This window comes from Pleurodeles waltl, chromosome 9 (genome assembly GCF_031143425.1).
Source record: "Pleurodeles waltl isolate 20211129_DDA chromosome 9, aPleWal1.hap1.20221129, whole genome shotgun sequence".
NCBI lineage: Eukaryota > Metazoa > Chordata > Amphibia > Caudata > Salamandridae > Pleurodeles > Pleurodeles waltl.
In genome coordinates this window covers 421,966,510-421,988,427 of record NC_090448.1, presented here as the reverse complement: position 1 = coordinate 421,988,427, position 21,918 = coordinate 421,966,510, and the positions used below count along the sequence as shown (strand labels likewise).

The 21,918-nt window shown below is 42.6% G+C and overlaps 1 protein-coding gene and 1 long non-coding RNA gene across 3 annotated transcripts in view; one reads left to right on the top strand and one right to left on the bottom strand.

Moving 5' to 3' along the window:
- Window positions 1–279: 279 nt before the first annotated feature.
- Window positions 280–19,895, bottom strand: LOC138259463 (SERTA domain-containing protein 1-like). 2 transcript variants are annotated; one of them, XM_069207225.1, is made up of 3 exons: window positions 19,686–19,895; window positions 13,931–14,055; window positions 280–5,611 (listed from the first exon to the last, which is right to left on the bottom strand). In XM_069207225.1, exon 3 carries the CDS (start codon window positions 5,605–5,607, stop codon window positions 4,798–4,800), a length of 810 nt encoding a protein of 269 aa, XP_069063326.1. In that variant the 5' UTR covers window positions 5,608–5,611; window positions 13,931–14,055; window positions 19,686–19,895; the 3' UTR covers window positions 280–4,797. The 2 variants fall into 2 exon arrangements, with proteins under 2 accessions (XP_069063326.1, XP_069063325.1); XM_069207224.1 differs by lacking the exon at window positions 13,931–14,055 and having other exon boundaries at window positions 19,686–19,887.
- A 25-nt stretch (window positions 19,896–19,920) lies between these two features.
- Window positions 19,921–21,918, top strand: part of LOC138259464 (uncharacterized) — a 37,963-nt gene continuing 35,965 nt past the window's right edge. The window contains exon 1 of the long non-coding RNA XR_011198738.1: window positions 19,921–20,192. This is a non-coding gene — a long non-coding RNA (uncharacterized lncRNA). The remainder of the gene's footprint in view (window positions 20,193–21,918) is intronic.

Below are 21,918 nucleotides of genomic sequence, written 5' to 3'. Positions count from 1 at the left end.
ACAATCATACTTTAGTAGGTAGGGAATGGAATTAATTTAGTGCTAGCCTTAGCAATGGCAACATTATCAAGGCCCCCCCTTCCCAGTAAGCTTAACCTTTCTTTGTCAGCACCCTAGAAACGTACGTTTTATATCCTGCACCTCTTCGAGACTTAAATAGGGATAGATATATATATATATATATATTTTTTTTATTGCATACATTGTCTGAACAGAAAACTTACTGGAGTTTTCTGTATAACCATTGTGTAGCCACAAGAAAAAGCAACAGGCAGCTCATGATTTAATAAATCACTTTTATTAAATTATAAATATTCAGAAGAGATAAATATGTAACTGGCATTCAAACAAACAGAAATGTAAAAGCTCAAAACATTAAAATTCAGATGATAGATGAAGGCCTTCACTGCAGAGCATTTGGTTCGCTCCAATGTCAACACAGCTGCTCCTGTCAAGTAACCACAAACGTTCTAAGAGAAAGGAGCATGCATGCATTTCCAGAGGAAGTTGTAAAGGAGGTAAGTGTACAGTGCCTAGGAAACATCCCAAACTTATGCCCTGAAAAGCTGCAGAGGAACATTTCCTAAAGATAAAGCTTTGCAGTTCACTCGAGTGACTCTTTGAAGGGCACTGCACCAGTAACAAATAATTGCAAAATATGGACTAACGGCGAAAAAAAAAACCAAAAAAAAAAAACCAAACTGCGGACCATTTTCCAAGTTGCAACTTTCCTAAACTCGATTAAAAGGGAAAATAAACTCAATTTGCTACCAACCAAGCCCATGCATGTAGTTACTATATTTCTCCACCCATCGTCTGTCCCCTTTTTATTTTTAGTCTACTCGATTTGGCCTTGCACTTCCCCCTCTTTCTTCCTTGAACCTTTGTTATAAGGATTTATCAATAGCAAGATCTGCCTGGAAAATCCAGTGTAATAATTGGTTGCTCAGGGTTGTTTGGTATACAGATGCTAAAGGCACTGTCCATTATGGATGAAAATAAATTCACATTAAAATGGTCAGTAACCACCCTGCTGATACAGACCATGGAAGAGAGGGTGATTGGACATCTTAAAAACAATATAGGCAACGCTTCTTGGCATTTTGGCTAAGATCAAGTTAAGTATCTATTCCTATCAGTTTAAAAAATTATACAGGCAATAGGACGATACATTCTTGCCATTCTGTAGGAGCCCAGTATCACATTCCTAATGTAGTGCTACCTGTTTTGAATAACCATTAAGAGAAGGGGAAGGCTACACACCCATACATGCAGTAATGTAATGCTGTAAAGGGAGTTTTAAAGGTCCAGTATTTATATTGGGCCCCGGCCAACATATTGGGTGGGATGTTTTTATTGCTTTAGAATAGCACTATGAAAAGGGCTCAAATGGACACAATCAATTATTATTAGGGACACAATGGTTAAATATGCTTTCAGGAAGTCAATGTAGTAAAAAAAAGTTGAATTATCAGAGGACTGACGTACAAGGAGCTTTTTTATACCCAGACTCTCGACTCCTATATTGTTTTTTCCAAAGAAGATGCTAAGCACAGTGACCATTCCTGGAAGATTATGTTCTCTGCTATGAGATCAACTTCTGTAAGCAATACATGCTACATCCTTCTCACTTCGTGACCTCCTCTTGCACTCCAGCCACAATTTGCAATTCAAGTGGGAGCAGTAAATTGGAATAGGCAGGTGTTAGGGGACCGTGAGCTGACAATTAAATATTTCAAAAATATTTAAAAAAAAAAAAAAGATACAGCATACTATCTGTGCAGGATGCGGAGCAATAGAATTTAATCTTGAAATTAACCGTCAGTATGAACACTTAGTAGATCTGGCTGCAACAAAATCATGAGGAAAAGCAAAGGAATTTAAGTTAACACTAAACCAACAGCCCAATCAGCATCTGCAGTCAAATTACCTGCAAACTCCACTGCGTGTGTTGTCGGTAGCAGACATTACACATGTTGTCTTATTAAATGCCCAGAACAAAATATATTTCAAAACACAATTTAACACTTTCTTGCGCCCACCTTAATTTTCCCAGTGTCCGAGAACTTGGGCCATAGTTAGAACTTCTACAGGAGAATGTTGGTAGCTGGCAACAAGATCAAATGAAACTGTCTCCCTGCGGAGAAGCGGAGCATAGAGAAATGAGGATGGAGTAATAGATAACCCTTTTCCAGCTTATATGCTGTTATGTTTGTTGGTAATGTGGTCATTTATATAGCACACAATCTGCCAATGTAATGACATTTCAACACATTTGGTAGTTCAAGGAAGACTTTCCTAATTGTTTTGAGGCTTTAACTTTGCTTTTGCCTGCAAGTAGATGCTCCAATACAAATAGTTACAGATTTATTAGGAGCCAGCCTTCATCACAGAAAACATGACACTGGCAAAACAGGTGCCTTCGTAATACACTGTGTAAAGACAAACATTCATAAAATACTGGTATAATTAGAAATCCGAAATTATCATCAACGGGAAAAAAAAAAAAAATACACGTGGCCAACTTCACTTAGACACAAAAAAGTTTATAATCCAAAACTGCAGGAGGAATAACTAATCTAAAATGTACATCAAATAAGGAAATCTTAGAGGAAAATGAAGCAATGCTGCAACCTCATAATATAGCAGCTCTGAAATGTAGACAAGGCATTCTTGAATCACCAAGCTTCAATAAGTTATATTAAAAATATATGAATTTCAGAGATATGTACATATATTTACACTTTTTTTTTTATCTGTGTCAATGGCTTAAGGTCATTGTCGGGCACCAACAATTATTGTTTTCTTTAACTTAAGAATTGGCTTTTGTCACCAGCAGCTGAAACCCCACATCATATAACACCACATAATATATCATGAATTACACCATTATATATTGGGAATCTTTATAAGCACCATGCGTTGCGATTACGCAAGTCAATGATGTCCATGTTATCATGCATAAAACAATGACAAACTGGGTCTCACTGGGAAAGAGTCCAAACTGCTAATCACAGTTTATGCTCTGCCAATGTGTCTTCTTCATTCAAGAATAGTCTGAAGTGGATATATGAAGCAGTAATTTCCATGATGTAGTTTTGTTTTTGTCAGCACTTGCTTACTGGCAGGGATAAACGTCTAGCAATAGCTGAACATTCAGAAAGAAGGTAGAGTAAAAAAAGGTCCTGTGGTGTGCAGGCAAGTTAGTACCCTCTGAAAGAAAAATAAAATAAAAATAATAATTATATAATTGATTGATATATATATATATATATATATATATATATATATATATATATATATATATATCAGACTAGGTTTGTCACGTTCCGATACAGGCCACACGTTTCAAACTACTGTGCTCTTGAGCTACACCAATACCAGTGCACACTTGTCAAGCAATGCGTTGCTAGTTTCCTACAACTCATCTACAACCATTTTAGGGAGCACAGAGCCTTTGTAAGCAAGATGTGTGTGTCAGGTATTTAAAAAGAAATATGTACTAATGCTAACTGTCTGACAAATGGGCATTTCAATATCAATATTCTCTATACCGTATTTCCATGCCAGCGAAACAAAGGCCGATCCTGATGGGCGAGACTGCATGGGAACAACTCACTGCTTCATATCATTTTATTCACACATGTATTGATGGTGGTCTGGTGGCACAAGCAGAATAAAGACTCCTCAGCCTCCATTAGACTGTCATGTTAAACAGATTTCAAAAGGGGCAAAAGGGATACATGTGCAGTATCCTATTCATAACACAACTTTCTTTCCCCATCCATGCATTTAGCAGTAACACAGCAATAGCGGATGCAAACTGATGGGTGTGCAAAATAAGTAGTAACCATTACTGCATGCCAATTACACCTTTTTTCTCCAGGGAAACCGTGGGGTTCGCGGCAATAACAAGTGGAAGCATAGTAACCACTACATTGTATTACCGGCAGATTTTGCATGACGTTCCAAATAGGCTCAACTTGCTGGGCAGGTCTCAGAGAAGGGATGCACTATGAGGTTCTGATTAGACAAAAGGTCAGCTTAGAGGCCCCAATGTATAGCTAAACCATGTTCACATTCAGTTACAGACATCTGCTCCTTTACAGTATCTGTGAAAAACATCTTGGAAGAGCGCTATAATCACATAGGTGACTTTTCCTGACCATAACATTTGTGTGAAGATTAGCGTCTAATCAGAAGCAGTCATCGGGTTTGCAGCATATCCAATGGGAATGTGCCGATACCCCCATGCCCCACCCCAATATAAAAAGAGACAAGCTTCTCAGTGGAGTCCACGAACTCTTTCCTTACCCCCAACGACCAGACAGTGCACTCACCATAGCAGAGGGCAATGAGAAGTCAATTGTGTTTTTAAACGCTCTAGAAAAATCAGTGTACCGATATTGGGTCACTTGATGGTGTCATACATTGGTGGTAAAAACTGGTGGTTTGACAATTGCCATGTCACTAGTCTTGTAGCAGAGTTCCGTATTGCTATGCGTGTGCAATCGTGCTTAATACAGCTACTATGTAATTCTCATTCACACTTGGAGCATAAGTTACATTCTTTCATGATTCACTTAAATATTCACTGGCTGTGTTTCTAGTGCAGGGCTAGAGTGCCTCCAGCAACACTGAAAACGGCCAAGGCAATTTTGTACTAGCCACTTGGTGCTTAAACTACAAAATATAAATTAAAAAACAAACCACGCATGTGGTATGAATAGTTTCACTTTCAGAGATGTACCACAATGTTTAATACTGCTGTCCCTAATTGACCTATGGTTGTCAGTGTCAGCAGGTTTGAGTTCCAACAAGTACATCCATCAGATAATCAAGTTCGGTTAATTCCAGTTTTCCATTCTGACCAGCAGTAGAAAAACTATCTTCGGCGTTTGAAAAGGCTCTGAAATTCAACAAGCCTGTGGCAGGCCAGGGGTCACAGTCATACATGGAAGTGTCAATGTCTGCAAATATGTCCTCTAGGTTATCGTCCAGGTAGCTAGTGGAGCTCAGCAGTTCCAGGGGCCCAACCAAAGCATGTGAGGAGCGACTTAAGTCCTCACGTGGTCCGTTCACACTTATTGCACTGGCTTTCAGAGACCCAAGCTGGTCTTCGTCAATCTGGAGAGGCGAGCTGCAAAGTCCCTCTATGTGGTTTAAGTCCTCCAAGATAGTGGAGATGGAGGAGTATAAAGATGTGTCAAAGTTTGACAGAAGTATACTCTCCTCTTGATCCTCCATAGCCGGCTTCCTGCCAGGGTCTGTAGTGTCAGGTTTCTCCCTAGGTAAGCTTGACTGCACAGGAACTGACAAATTATCCATTCTGGAAGTGGTCACATCACTCTTTGGATCAGATCGACTGCCTTGCTCCCCTTGCATATCCCCCTGAAGACGACGCAAGGTATTGGCAACTAGCACCAAGTGTCTTAAGTTGGGCTCCACATGCCGTAAACTTTGGTGCAGTTTCACCAGAGATATGTTCACCAAGGAGTTGGACTGCACAGCAGCCAGCGAGTTCGTACAGGCGCCTGCTGACCCTGGCACACCATCCATTCTGCCATCTACTTCACTGAATTTGCGCTTCACTCCTTTAGCCAACATGAATCTGCAAAAGGAAATAAAAATGTTGATATACAATGTCAATGACAAAGACAAATATATTCTACAGTCTGGCTAAATTTGACAGAGGTTTGTCTTGTCAATGTGCCTGGCCTTTTGGGGTGGTGGATGTGGCGGGGGAGGGGAAGGAGGGTTGTCTTCGCACGCACTGCTACTGATTCAAGTTTCTTTAAATCAATTAAGCTATTTCAAAATTGCTGGCTCCTATGAGGTATTGGGAATGCCATCACAAAATGACTAGGGTACGACATGGTTACAAAAGGTTATGTTAGTTTAAGGCTCTCTTGAGTCATAAGACATATTTTAAGAAATGAATATAATGTAGCCTGAACAAAAAGTGAAAAGAGAGCACTTTACAGGGATTCAAAAACCCAAAGAAGGGTTGCAATGAAACAAGGGAGGGAGAAAAAGGTTCATAGGTTAGAACAGTGATATTGAAAGTAGGGCCCGGGGGGGCGCTTGCGGCCCTCTTGACCTTTACATGCGGCCTCCCTGGCGAACAGCAGCAGGGGCTGCTGTTTACTTGCTGAGCACTAATACTCAGGAACAAAATGTTAAGTAAACAGGCAAAGATTTATTTGCAGGTTAACTGAAGTTATGAAGTAACTAAGGTGGTTTCCTGCACTGCTTAACTATAGAAACACCTTTATTTTAAAGGCATCTTGTACAAATGGGCAAAAATAGTATTAGGTTTCTCCAAAATTCAAAACATTGTTTTGATTTAAGTGTTTTACCATACTACTGCATTGAGAGGTATTTTTTAAAGGATAGTTTTCAAACTTAAATTTAGAAACATTCCTGCTTTCCCACCCCACCCTGCCATGCCAAAAGTGAACTAAGAGGAAACTCAGGTGTCATGTGCATCATTCGGGTGGCCATGGTTGCTAATATATGTGGGCAGCATAATAATCAAACACAGCAAAAGGTTTTGTACAATACACATTCTTAACGTATATATAATTTGAGGTCCTCTTAAATGCCACGATAAGAAAAAGGAGGCTAAGTGGGGGGGGGGGGGGGGGGGGGGTTGAGAACTACCTAAGATCGCTCAGTTTAGTCAAGGGGCAAGCTGGGATTGACCCCAGGTTTTTTGGTTTCACATTTTGCAATTCAGCCACTAGATGTAGTTGCTGTGCTTCCCCTACGACCGTTTTACACAATCCAAGACCTACCAGAACTCCCTACTGCCACCTTGTTGGCATCAGTGCGGCCCTCGGTCACAACACAGACCATACATTGTGGTCCCAGGCCATGGGGTAGAACAACGAAAGGAGAATGTGAATGTTAAATGTATGACTAATACAACAAATGACTATTCCTCTTGTGGAAGAGTTGGTTGCATGGGCGTGTGCAGAACAGAAGAATATACTATAGCTGCATATGGCTTCAGCTGTCCTCAGAAATGTGTTTTCTTCAAAAGAATTACCCGTTTAATGTGTGACCATATTTCATTATCTCAATTAGTTTTGAAGACAACGAAAACACAATGTTTGACTAATGAATCTGCAGAGGTTTAAGTGGAAGCACAGACTTTGTGTCGCTACATCACAAAGGTGAAAACACCAGTATGTTGAAAGTGGGCTTACGACCTCCTAGTTGCAATTAAAGGGTATGATATTGGCTACTGAGTGGCTGCAGCACCCGTCTTACTCTAGATATTATTTAAAGGATCTCTAGTGTCTAAAAAGGGTACATCATTTGCAACTGCATTCACAGCAACAGCGAGGTGGCTGAAAGAGTGAGGGTATTAGGTCTCTGAATGTCAAGTTCTTGGCTCGATTTCTATTTTAACTATTAATAAAGCATATGGCTGCCCAAATGGTGCTTCACATCGCTCGCGGACAAAACACTCAACAGCCATTGTCAGGGGGACAGTTAGAATAGCCAGGCCTTGAGTTGTTTAGGAAGTCGGAACAATATGTATGCGGCCAAAGGTCATGTGGAGAGAGCTCTTGTGGAAGGGGCATAGCTAGGTTTAGCTGCCGTTTTAGGGGCGTGGGGGTCAAGTGCTTGTGACTTAACCTAAAGTGTAAAGCAACTGCCTTATAAAAGCTAGGCTAACGGCGGACAGCAGTGAGTAGAACATTTTACCATATGGAAATTGTGGATAAAATGAGTCTTCTCGGGGCGTGCTCGTGGGCTGGCTGTCCTGATCTCCACCGAGCCATGCTTTTTTTCCCTCTGTGGAGCTGACAGTCTCCAAAACCGAGATGCCGCCCTGTGCATAGACCCGGGGTTTCAGAACCCCATACCCCAGAGTAGTAAGGAAATCGAGACAATTAAAATAAGGCTCCTCAAGGGACAAAAAAAGCACGTAAAACAAATGTGGTTATAGTTCCAAAAGGGAAATCTTCCCTGGTTCCATAGGGTGAAACGAGATGGAGACAAATTAGGCATCACGTGCCGTGTAGTCTTAAAGCTTATGAAGTCTCCAAGATCACTGAAATGAGTTTGATTAAGTGTGACTCTGGGATTAGAGATCGCCATCTTAAAGCTCCAGATTCGACAGTCTGTTAACTAGAACAGGGTACCCCAAATCCATGACTCCATACAAAGCCCTGTCAGCCGCTAGGCCTGATCAATTATGTCCAGCCTAATGTAGCAAGTAGAAAGAGTCTCTCACAAGAATGGCAAACTTGAGTTACTAAATGAGTAGTTGTACAACGTCAATGTCAGGTCTGACAAACCATGCACTAGGCCGCACCTGATGTCTGCAGGCATGGGCACATAAATCCTATACCAACAGTCCACAGAAACAGCGCCAGGAACCCGGCCCTGCCAACTCCAGCTCACGTGTATGTCATGCCAAAGAGCATGAATCACTGAGTGGCTACGGGTTCCCCGTACCCATCAATGCTGCGCTGTGCTAACTTGGCAGCTGTTTTGCACAAACCAGTGGGAATCATGCGTTTTAATCTGCAGTTCTATTCGTTTCCAAACGTGCCTCCCTTTAAAAATTCACATTGGCGAAATAACATTTTAACAGGAAGAGAGCGTTTTTTTCAAAATGCAAAGGATTTAAAGATAATTTTAGAATATTCCGAAATCTGTAGTGTATACACAAAGCACACGTTGTATACCAACCCCATAGCACAACCAAGTAGCTTAATCTGACTTTATTTTGTAATGACGGAGACCCCCTACCATTAAGGTGAGGTGAACAGAGGGTTGAGCTGGTGTGTTCAGGGCTGTTCATGAGAGTTCTACGCGAGAGTTCTGGACTGATGGGGCGTGTGAGGGTGACGGAACATATTCCCTGCCAAGGCCACCACTATTCTAGCTCACACGGAATGACTTGTGGCCTGGACATAGCTGTCAGCGAAGTGTAGAGCTAACTTGCTGCTATGAGCAGGGCTCTCGGTTTTATGTTATTTTGTATCCATCTTATCGCGGTATGTATATTCACATTTAGTCTCGGTTTTATGAATAAACGAAGACTGTTGAATCTTACGCCGCAACCTGAAAAGGATCACACAAGGCTGTCACGGCTTTGTTATTTGAGTAGTTCACGGGAATCCGAACGTGGAGAATCTAAACCCCGCAGATGTCGTGAGCAGCAACGTCGGCGTAGGCGGCACCGAGGATGAATCAACAGTTAAAAGCGGGTTTTGTGAACTTGTCCAGTTCAGAAGCGCGCCCCCCTCCTCCCTCGGGAGCTGCTGAGGGGGCGAAAGACGGGGGTGGGGAAGCGTTTTCGATGCACGCTGCTGAATCAGGCTGAGACTGCTCCACCCAAACGCGCTCCTCTTTTTTCTTACGCCAAGAAGGGATGACAAATCCGTTGTCTGACTAACCAGTATCTCAAGAAACCCCCACAGCTGCCAGGAGGATCATGGACAAGTGCGTATTCCTGTTCTATGGCCATATGGGACGCCTCGACAACACCCACACAATGACATTCACCCAAAGCACATCTTTCTGCCCCCAACCCTTTTGCACTTTTATACATCGCAAACTCGACCCGAAGGTATCTGAGCGCTTTACATGAGTGCCAGTTACCTCAAACAGGGGCACATTTATTTCTGTTCAGCCCCGGGTATATTTGGTTTGCCCAGAATCACAGGATATTCAGCCGATGCCAGCCTCGAACCTGGGTACCCTGTTCCAAAGACGGCAGCTCCACTCCAATACCTACATGCACTCTATCCGGTATGCAGGTTGCGAGGTCGAACGGCGGGCTGGTCACTGTGCCTCTCTGGCATTGTCCCAGAGGGCTGCACACTAGTGTAACTGCACTGACCCATCCACAGACCCATGCCTACATTGCAGTAACGATCTCTTGCAGCTTGGGTTTGGCTTAAACATTTTAGCCAGGGTTGATTTTGGTTTATAGTGAGGCATCATGCACAGGTCTGCGGAGATTCAAAGCTCAACATACCATCCCGTTAACTGTACGGCCTGTAAAGGTCATGCACGTTCTGCAATGTCCTTGTAGACACAAAAAACGGGCCAAGGCACAAAAGATAATGCACGGACTAACCATTAAATATGTAATAAAAAGAAAAATACAGTGACCTAGAACATACTATGTACTACGAACTCATGACTGCACAACTGTTACTCGACAGAAGGAACATTGTGGAAATGTGAAGGTCACAGAGTAGGTCATCATGCAAGACGAGCTTCTGGGAACATACACAACAAAGGACTAGTGCTCGATACCCTACTACCAAAACTACAGAATGACGCCAATCTACATTATGGTACACTGACCAAGATAAACTTTGTAGTTTTATAATTATTGCTTCAAATCTTTGTGGAAACTTAAGTCCAGTTGCTGCCCGTTCAATAATAAAACGTGGATAAACTAACATTTTAAATAAAAAGCTCTTCCCCACTTTAACAGCACAAAAGCCAATAAAGGCGGCTTTGGGAATTTACAGACCTGCCACTAGCGATTCAGAATACTTTATTTTTGTACATAGCACTCTTCTGTCATTACTATGGCTTTGAAGGACTACGCCTTTTTAGGTACAATGTTAGAATCCACTTTTCTCAACTGAGAATAAACCTGTGTGTGGTCTGCAAGTATCATGCCTGTTAAGAGCATCCAGAAGGAGAGTGTATGTTATACAATTGTGTTGGTGGTAAGGGGAGCAGAACCTACTTTACACCGGCAAGATCTAAAAACATAAAAGGCCTACAAATTAGAATTGCTGGTCATGATCCCCGTGCCTGTCACCTACACATACACGTCGTGTAAGAAATGGCTATCTGGGATTCAAAAGCTCCTAGTTTGGCTTTTTAACAGGAGGTGGTGGCGGCACTTGGATGGATTAGTTCATAAGAAAATCAAAATATACTCCATGCACCACTGTGCACATTTTCCACCTCCTGGCTACGAGCTTTTAGGCTCAAATTATCCATTTGTGGAAAACGGATAGCTGTGCATCAAATGTTTACCCACAATCAAACGAGGTCTCCACTAGTTAAGTGTTACAAAACACAGATGCTTGACCAGGCCATCATTTTAAGTTGCAGAAGCATAGAAGTGTTGATAATTTTTCCCACAAATGACTGCGGATTAACCGGGAAGAAATGCAAAAGTTAGACAGTCACTGCCTGTCCTCTAGTGGAGCCTGCACACTAGCATGATGTAAGATTGACTACCTTGCCAATGGATGGTCAAGATACAACATGTCCAAGATGGAATAGCCTGGCTTTATGACCAAATCATGCAAACATATGCATTCACAAATGCTGTTTGCATGTACAAATGAAGTTCCACTCGTTAAAGTCAGACATAGCCTTTCCCAACGCTGGAGGAAAAAAACAAGCCAAAAAAGCGATTTCTGTATAAAATGCAAATAGGAGCAAGACAAATAAATGAGACAAAAGGTGCGATGGGCCAGTGTACTTTTCAAATGTGAAGTAGTAGTTCGTGCTTTTCAATGAGATCACGTTCTACAAGGTGGATGATTCAGCAAGCAGACTATAGCAGAAAAAAATACTCAAAAAAGGCCACTATGTATAGTTTAAAGAGCTACTCTCAGCAGCTGCACTGTGTAGCCAGCCCAAAAAAAGATTTAGTTTAAAAGATCCCAGTTATAATGCATCATGCCACCTATGCCTATATTCCAAGATACCATCACTGACCTAGTTTCAGCCAACCTGTTTCCGGCATTTTCCATTGCTATTTCGTTGAGGAAGGTAACAGGGAAAGCATCAGATGCCCATAGCTACCAGGGAAACTGTCTCCTGGCAACCCCACTACACTGCTACTTTGCTTCCACGACTGGTATAATAAATTAACAGTCTCAATTTCTTTTGGTATTAATTCGCTGCTGCGGCGTCTACATTCTTTGTGTAGAGTGCAATGGCAAAAAAGCGGAGTTCTGCTTTTTAACGCTACCGTCATCTGCACCAAATACAACGCTCTCGCCAGCATCAGTGATAGGGCAGGAAAAAGCATACGTTGTAAAGCTTCAGGTAAAATAATAGATGAAATTAGTTAGGTACCAGCTACCACCGCAAAAGGTTAGAAAGCGTTTATTGCTATTGCTCCTGGTGATCTACACAATCTACCCGAAAAACTTTTTTAAAAGCAACGAGGAAAACCTAAACTAAACTCTGAACAGCTGCCACCAACGCTTTACATTCAAATTAATAAACGTAAAGATTTTTGCATCGAATTCAACTTCCTGAGCAGCAAAGGGTGAGCCAAGAATACCTTTGCAAACCATACAACCAGAGCCAGCGTACTGTATGGAGTAAACCAATTCGGAGCGATAGCTAGAGGGACTACAGTCTTTTTTATCAGGGTCCTGCCATGCAGAAGGCTCTTCAATGAGAAAGGCCCCATCATTCTGAAGTCACTTAAATTACGAAAAACATCATTCTTAAGGCAGCAGATTTGACTAACGGTTAGTCAGGGACAGAATGTGAGCGCCAGACCAAGTCACTCACCCCAATTTCTAGGACACTAACGCCAGTAGGTCTGGCACTGAGAGCCAGCCTTATGGTTTGAGGATGCTTGTTTTTGGCAAAGGTTGTTGTTGAGGGGGCTGGCAAACTGAATATACATCTCCATCCATACACCCACTGGTTATCTTGGGCAGAATAAAGATCCTGTATCGGCATGCACCCTGTTGTGCTGGAGTCTTGTTTATGGTGCAGGTAACAGGTTTTGGTGAATACGCATACATGCATTCACAAACACACACGCTAAAAGCAAAAATATATTTTTGGTGCGGAAAAAGTACACTGCCATAGTAGTCCGACACTAAAGGAAACTGCTTACTTTGTGTTTGGATGTGCTTCTCCTGACAGAAAAGTCAGAGTCCCATAACTTATGGTGAAGCTAGCCAATGGCAGAAGTGGGCTGCCTCATTACCTGATGTTGTATGCTATAGAGGGAGGACGAAAAATATGAATGACAAGAACATATCACTGGATGAAGAGAACTGTTTGGAATCCCCTATTAGCATAGTATCCCTATAATTTTTAGAAAAATCTTAAAGCTTTGGCTAATGCCAGACCTTAAAGGAGACAAATGTCTTACAAAAATAACAAGCAGTTGCAATGCAATGGATCTCGCGTTTGCTCAAGTTAGACCTATTAGCGTTGTAAATTCCTAAAAGGATGTTTATTGCCACATAAATTGAAAATGAAAGGTAAAACAGTTGACATAAGTTAGACGATTCAAAGCGCCACGGCAGCCAGGAGCGTGAAGGAGACACACAAAAGGAAAAAGAAGTTTGCTCTCAGTCAAACGTATTGGCAAAAGTGCAATTGTCTATGTAACAGGGTTGATGGCCAAGGTGGTGGTAAAACTGCCCCAAGGAGGGGCAAACGTAAAGCATTTACCAATATCAAAGCAATTTTGAAGGGCAAAGACAAGCCCATGAATGAGAGAAAGCAATGGGCGTGAGGTGGGCGTGGTTAAAAGCCCACATAGATATATCCTCACGTCAGAAAGGGAACGCTTGTGTGCTGATATCCTCGACCTAAAAAGTAATTGTGGGTCCCACTGCATTAATCAAGCTACCACATGGAGCTATGTCATGCACATTCTGCCACCTTGACTCTAATCTCTATACACACGACATCCAATACACCTTGGATGGCACAGCGCTAGACGGCACGAACAATCACCACTAGCAGATATATGCCATTCTACTGCCAGCAACCACATTACATATGTTATGCTGCAGGAGCCACCAAGGAACAGTGTTGAGATTTTTCATTTTCACAATAAAGAGGAAAAATGAGGTGGAAGAGAACTTTACAAGAGTTTATGATTCAACTTCCTGTTGCAGTGACAATCTGTAGTTTTCTTTCCGAGATCAAAAAAAAGGACACGTACCGCACATCCGCATGGTCGAAAGCGGAGAATAATCCAATGGCTTCTGAATGCAGCAAGCTCTATGCGCAGTGGTCCACCTGCAGACACAACAGCAGCATCCCATTTACATGCTCTCTGAAGCCGGACTAAGGAAGGAGAACATCAGATGCGAGATGCTTCATTCTGATGCAATATTCTAAGAACTTCTGAAATACTCGGAGAAGATTTTGAAACACTTCCCATTATCCATCAAAACACCCTTAGAAATGATATAATTTGAAAAACTAAAGAAAAAAAAATACATGTAGAAAATTACAGCAAAAAAGGAATACCTCACTCGAACAATTCAACCACGTTCTCGCGTACTGCAGAATCCACGAACACACTTCATTTGTAACTCACTCGTTAAACTTCCCTTGAAAAACATGCTTACTGCTGTCACTCGCTGGTCTTTTCATAAGTAGATTTTTGAGATTCGGAAACTCTGATAGTCGATAATGCACACACAAGTTGATAATGCACACGGTCGTCAGCCGAGGTACACCTTCGAGTACATGGAGTGGTATTTTCTACTTGAGCCTCATAAAAATGTGCATCTCTCATGACTCTTCAGCCATCACGCTAAGCGCTGCATCCAATGACACGATAAGCCCACCACACAGTGTCCATACAACACATGCTGGAAACACCTCCAACACAGGATCAAAAAAACAGACAACAAACTCCAAGATACACACCATCCATGGCATGTACACACTAAAGTAAGCGCTTCAGTGCCCCAAATAGGGGTAGTAAGCGCTATATAAATGTTAAAATATAATACTTCCGCAACAGAAAATAAAAATAAAACCCAGGACAACTGCAATTCATACCGCACATGTACCCATCAGAGATGCATGATAGTTACTAAACACCTAGAATACTGTTAATGAGCAATGTCATGACACCGCTTCAGAATCCCCTTCCTTCATTGTGAAAAGTTTTTTATGGAATTCGGATCGTTAACTTACCTTTATTTTGTAATTCTTTTGGATATATAAGTTTCGGAATTTGTTGACTAACGTGCTAGCGGTAAACACTGCATAAAAGGCAACGTTTTAGTGCCTTTCCATTTCGAAAGAGTTCTACTGAAAATAGGACGCACGACCACTTACCAACTTAGCCCAAATATGTATACCAGTACCCACTGACAGCCCATGTGGAAAACAACACAGCCGCACAAGCTGACGGAAACATTGCTCAACCCACTGCTTCTGTGGAAGATGCCGCTGGGAAAAGAAACTTAAACCGACAGACAAGGTGCTCCGAGATAGGATTCACAGGGACAGACACACTGGATACCAAAAAGCGTGGAATCTCGATCACATTTGAAAGAAAGGCGCGAAACAACGCAGTGGGGCGTGCTCCTTGCAAGGAGGGTGAGGTGCGAGCTCACGTCAGTTTGGTGAAAGGCTGGCACGACCAGAAACCGCCCCCAATACCTGGGGCATACGGTTATGGCTCAAATGCTACATGGCTTGTATTGTAACAGTTGCCTGCTGTGCTATACCAATATTTTGGACCATAACACAAAACTGATAAGGGGTAATATCACTCGAGCGTCACTAGCCAAGCGGCATTAACTACATCATGGCGAACAAGACGAAACATGCGCTCCCTTGTTCAACGCATGTGACAAACTGGTTTCATTGATAAATACTCAGCCAACACCTTCGGTTCCAACACGTGCAGCTTACACACATATTTGGAAGTACTCTTGCTTTGTGCATTTGTATTGTGCTAACAGCCATCTTTATAGCACCATAGCGCATTATTTATCTGGGTGCCTTTTCAAGCGCTTCTGTAAATAAAATGCCAATTATCATATTGAAAAAATAGCTATTTTCTGGTTCTTCGTGTGGCATTTAGTTGGTTGGCGTAAATTCTAAAATCGTTTGTGCAAGTTATTGTGAAAGTTAAGCGCGTTTGATAGGAGAGAATATACTGTACGTTTTATGTGCATGTACAATCCACTTCATTATCCAGTAAGGAAGTGTTGTGCGTTTGAGGTGTTATGCTGTGTGTCCCCCTAGGGTGCATTTGTCGTGATGCATAACAGTACGATTGTTTTAGCAGCGCTTGCCCAACACTTTGACTTTGGTGTTGGCGAGACTGGCATGACCATGAACAAGTCCTGTCTAAGTATGACCATTTGCAAGTGAGACTAAAACGATGGAGGATGGTGTTAATGTTGGGTATAGAGTGCTGTTGCATACTTTATGAAAACCCAATTATGAGCTCTCAGAGGTGAGTGGTGTAGGGTATGCCTATAAATTGTAGCGTTGAGTGTTGCTTTCGAGTTTGAAAGATGAGTAGTCCAAGAAAAATAAGACACGCTCCAAAACCAGTGAGCGCTCAATGCCAGTTTACCTATTAGGGTTCACTGTGTAATCTTGATTTGGCTACCATCTCTTTGTCTCAGCTATTGTAACATTCAGTCCGAGATCCAACAAGAGGTACAGAAAAGGTCCAGGATACCGAGTACGTACAATACAGGTCTCAGCTTGCCCTAGATATTCGTGATACAGAGTAAATCAGCTAAAGCTTAAAAGTGTAAATATCCATTAAAGTAGACTGGTGTACCCAGGTCATCACTTAAGGTAGATCATGACACATAATATGCTACCAGCTTTCGTACACTACATTCTAACATTTATAAAGTCTCTCTTGCTCTTGGAAACCTGGGTGTCCGCTTCTGACCAGTTTGTGTATTCTCGTTGACTTGACTCATTGCGCTGGAGACTCCTTGTATGTGGCCTACTAACTGCAAGGCACTGGGCGCCATCACAGGCAGAGACCACCTGTATGCAAACCAGACGTAGGCAGACCTTAGATATGATTGAGTACACGTGTAAATGGCGTTCCAGTTCAACCATGGCTGTGCTTGTCTGGGGGCAGGACTAAGACTGATTCGCATTTAAGGTTGGTCCCGATCAACTAATATTGTAGGGGAATTTCAGTACTAAAAACAGGTTGTGGTCTCATTTACTTTGTATTTTCCATCCAGTTTGTTTCAACGTTTCCGGGCCTATTTGGTAACGCTTACCAACAACAGGGGCGCAATGACCACCGCTTTAGCACCTACAGCGAGTATGGGAATTCTTTATGGGCTCTTCTGTCTGCAACTCGGCAGACAGAAGCTAATCCTTAACGCTGGAATACAACGTCAACAGGGAGCAAGCAGGAGCAAAGAAAAACGACAGCTGAGTACAGGAAAACAAAGAAGGAATATTTGAAGGATTGGTGTAAAATATGAACTATGGGTAAATGGATGCGCAGATGAATGAGTGCGTGAAAGGATGAGTGAATAACAGAAGGATGGACAGGTGAAAGGATGGCAAAGTAAAGGAATGGGTGGGTGGATGGGTGCGTGAATGGTTAGGTGGATAGACGGGTGAAAGGATGGAAGAATAAAGCCATGGACGTATGAGTTAAAGTATGGGTCGATAAACAGGTGACAGGATGGCAGAGTCAAGGGGGTGGATAAATAGGTGAATGGGCAAGTGAAAGGACGGCTGAGTAAAGGAATCTATGAATAGTGGATGGCCAGGTGAAAGAATGGCAGAGTAAAAGGATGGATGTGAATGGACATGTGGATGGCCAGGTAAAAGAATGTCACACTAAAGAGGTGGGTTTATAGGTGGATGGACAGGTGAGAGAGGATGGCAAATAAAATGAATGGATGCGTGAGTGAAAAGAGGAGTGAACGGTCATGGAAGAGAGGATGGATGGACGGCAGAGTTGACAAATGTATGGCTGAAGGACAAAGTGGATGGATGGCACCTGAAAGATAATAGAGAGTGGGTAGGTGTATGGATGGCAGAGTGGATGAATGGATGGGTGGCATTATGGGTGGCAGAATGCAGGGACGGATGGCAGACTGTCTGGATGAATGGCTGGCAGAGTGGATAGATAGAGTATATGGTTGAATTGATGGCTAAGTGGATAGATGACAGAGTGGTTGGATCGATGGATGGCAGAGCAGACGGATGGAATGAGTGGTGAAAGAATGAATGGATGACAGGTTGTAAAGGTGAAATAGTGGGTATCAGCTAGTGGCTAGAGGTGAAAAAATGAAAGGATATATTCATGGATGGAAGTGACAAGGAAGTTGCTGTAGGGAGCGTTTGGCTCACTTGCTTTGCCTGCTTGGTGGTGTCCGTGCTTTGGTTCAAAGTGGGGGCTATTTTAATTTTCTGGCTACTCCCTTTACCGAAACAGTAATTTAAATGTTTATGATAAATGGATCGTGCACTGTATATCTAAGCTTCCCAGGTCACCATTGTGCCACTTACACACGTTTTTGGAGTGCTGAGGGCCTATGCTCCCTGTTGTCCCAAGCAAGGCCAATTTAACTATGCAGTAAGGGAGGACCACATTATGTGGCAAAGCTGACTAAATAATGCGACAGTAAAAGGCAAAAAGTGTGCTCATCTTTTTAATAGTATTACTTCGTTTTGCCATTTTACACAGGGTAACACTGTCTTGGCAATTTTTTCACCGCATTAGTACCAATCTAACACCCAAATGCAGCAATAAGTAAACGAAAAGGGACTGGCCAGTTAACTTTTGCACAGGGCCTCCGACTAGCTAGAAAATAAAAAATAAAAATCTGTAGTTTGTCCTGCCGACCGATTATGTGGCAAACGCCGCAAATCCGTAATTATCTGGAAAACACTGCTGATGCAGAATCACATAATTCCAATATTTTTGGTCATAAATGTGGAACTACAAATCCCAGCATGCAAACTGCTACTAGCCGGACAAAAATCAGTTAAATGTGCTAGGTTTAAACGGTGGCGTCTGCACGTACGAGTGCATAACAAGCCATTTATGAGGCACTTATTTAATAAACAATGTATCACAATAGAGGTGCCAAATACTATTCATGTTATGGGCCCTTGTTCTTTTAAATGGAGTATAAAAGACAGTGGGACACTTACTTCCTCATACTGCAGTCAGTTAAGTCTACTACATTTAGCAATCACACACTCTTAGCCAGACATGCCATTATTTTTGCTCTCTCTCAATGTACCCACGAAACGCGATATTTCAGGGCAAATATCATTCGAGCATCTTTCTAGCCACAGTTTCTCATTCGTTTTTTCAAACGCTGGCATCAGTGTCAGTCTACTATCGTTATTGATTTAATCGATGCCCTGACGACATACAAAGATATTATCCAAGACCATCTCTAGTTTTTGTTTTAACTTTTAGGTTAATTATATTCATGGGTGTAATGCAAGTTAAAGGGTTTTTGAAGTAACTGTCGTGGTGTTTAACAGAAATCATGCCTCACACAATCGGAGTTCAAGTATCAGAAATTAACCTAAAAATCCACTGTCAAGAGGGCGCTTTATACTGAAAACTCTTTTTAGTCTGACTAAAAAGAAACCCATGCTGAATTACTAAGGTCGCAGTATAAGTCGCATGCTCCGAGATCCCTTTACGACCGAAACCGTAACCGGCAGGAGCACCTACGAAAGCGCCCGTGACAAATGTCTTGCCAGATCACCTACACAGTGTCGCTTCGATGGACCCTGTCCACACCGACTTGCTCCAACCAAGCGGGGGAGGGCAAAACTCTTTGGTATCACTGCCAGCACAGGACCTGCCGGAGTGTAGTTTGGAGAGGACACCGCGGCTTCCCGTACTGGGAGAGGTAACGACCCGCGAGGTCGCCGCTGGGTTCTATGGTTCCTGAAAGAGGTTTCCTTGGCACAAAATGAAAGTGTACCTGTTATGAGTCCCTCCTTGCCTCCGTTCCGCTCAATGACCGGCGTCCGGACCCGAGGCACCTGGAAGATCCCTGCGACCCATCCAAGCGCCACCGCCGTAACGTCCGTATGTAGAATAGACTTCCGTCGATGAATCCCACTCGGGCTGTACTTTGCGTCACAAGCACGTCAGTGCGTGTAGCTCCTCCCACTCTCGCACCGCGCAGGTAGTGAATAGACTTCCGCCGACGAGAACCATCCGGCCCGACCCACCATCACGAGTGCCTTGCTTCTTGTGACCTACTCAGGCAGCACCCGTGTTTTGCAGCTTTGTTTATGCACGCGCTGCCGAGAGACCAACGCGGTTGACGTGCTGCCCCTCTCGGCTGCAAGGGCAGATACGTGATTACGCCGTGACACCCTTTACTTCTTGAGAACGCCTCTGAGCTAAAGCGAAGAGAGTTACATCCCGGTTTTATCTTATCCTGGCCGTCCAGGTTTTCGGAAGTCTCTCCCGAACTCTACCTGTAAATAAAATAATTTTATATTATGGTTGTGTAAGGGGACCGGAAAAGGCTATGGATTGTTAACAAGTATTGTTGAAACCAAAATATTTGGCATCAGTGCGGTAATGCCTGCAAACTATAATTGTGTTTTTTCTGCTATAGTACTTTTAAGCCAAACCAGTAGGATTTGCCAATACTTGCTTTATTTTCGGCAAGTGGATTGTGTGCCCTTTTGCGTTTGTATGTGGGCGTGTATTTGTACATGCTTGTGGAAGTGTTTATGTTTATACTTTATTGCCTAATTAATTAAAACCATTGCAATTACCATACAAAAAGAAAACATAAGAATTCCATAAAACATTCCCTACATTCTTATTTTCCCTTTCTGTTAATAGACCAAATAAACCCTACTGACTTGTTGATCACCTTATGGCGTACAGTCATACATACCAGATCAACATTGAGCCACTGACCGGTGTATTTTACCTGTTCAAATGGCTCTGGGTGATAAGCATCAGAAAACGTTGCTGGGATTCATTATTCCTACAGAATTTTTAGAACTCTTAGAATGTAATTTGTCCAGTCCAAGGGTACAGAATAAAGCGCAGTTGGAAGAAATGCTGTGGCCATTGCTCATATGTCTGGAGCTGACAGTGTTAATGTCTTGTACGAGCTGGTTCCTTGGTCAACCGTCTTGTTTTTTTGTTGCCCGTTTTAAGAGGTATTCAGTTTTTAAAATGAATTTGGCCAAACAGGCCATGTATTGCAGTCAACCCTTTCCGAATAAACAGGATAGCCTGCCGGCATGATCTGATACCATTGGCATTGAATATATTTTTAGGATGCAGCTTCTGCCAAGTTAGCAGAGCAGGGCATATACAAAGGATGTGTAGAAAGTCTTCCCGGTGATGTGCACAAAGTCAGCATCTTCTGCTGTTTCCAGGTCTGAGCTATTTTGTTGCAGCATCCAATGAAGGTAGTAGTACACGTCTGGCACGGAGCACCTTGGTTTTTAGAGACATTTTAATATTTCTGCCACGTAAGGCTGTTCTGTTGCAGCTTTATAAGTATTAATTGTCATCCATGAGTGCGATCCCTTTCTGAACTTGTCTTTGACCTTGCACAGTGAGAGCAGCTTGACTTGTCTGTTTAGTAATTGCTTGAAGTTCTTGTGGGGTAAGGACTTTTGCCATAGCCCTTCTGCCTGCAGATGCTTTATGGCTGAAGTAATTCTCTCTGGCCATGGATTTGAGACTGACACCAAGTTTGTGCCAATTTCCTCCCAAATCAGTTCCTTTAGTGTGTTTGGTTGAGCCTGTCTTAACATGGAGGCATATTTAAGCAGAGCCCCGTCTTGTGCTAATGCTTGGTCTTGTAACCCGAATTCCAATCTAATCTGCGCTGGAGAGGAGCTGTGTGGGAGGCGGAAGAGAAGGCGAAAGACTTTGCTCTGAGCAATGTTCATGAAGTTGTGTAGCTTTTGGGGAAATATTTGCAGACCATATGCTAGGGCAGGCAGGAATTTTGCGTTAATCACTGTAAGGAGTGGACACCAGGTTGGACTTTGTAGTTTCAAAGCCAGGGATTAATTGATGCAAGTAGGGATGCCATTCTAGCTTTCAGGGTGTTCAGGGGCAGGTGATGTGACCAGTGCTCCAGTAGCCAGACACCAAGATATTCATAGCTGCTGCTTCTTTCCACAGATTGATCCCCACAGAGCCATATCTATTTTTATTGATTACATGCT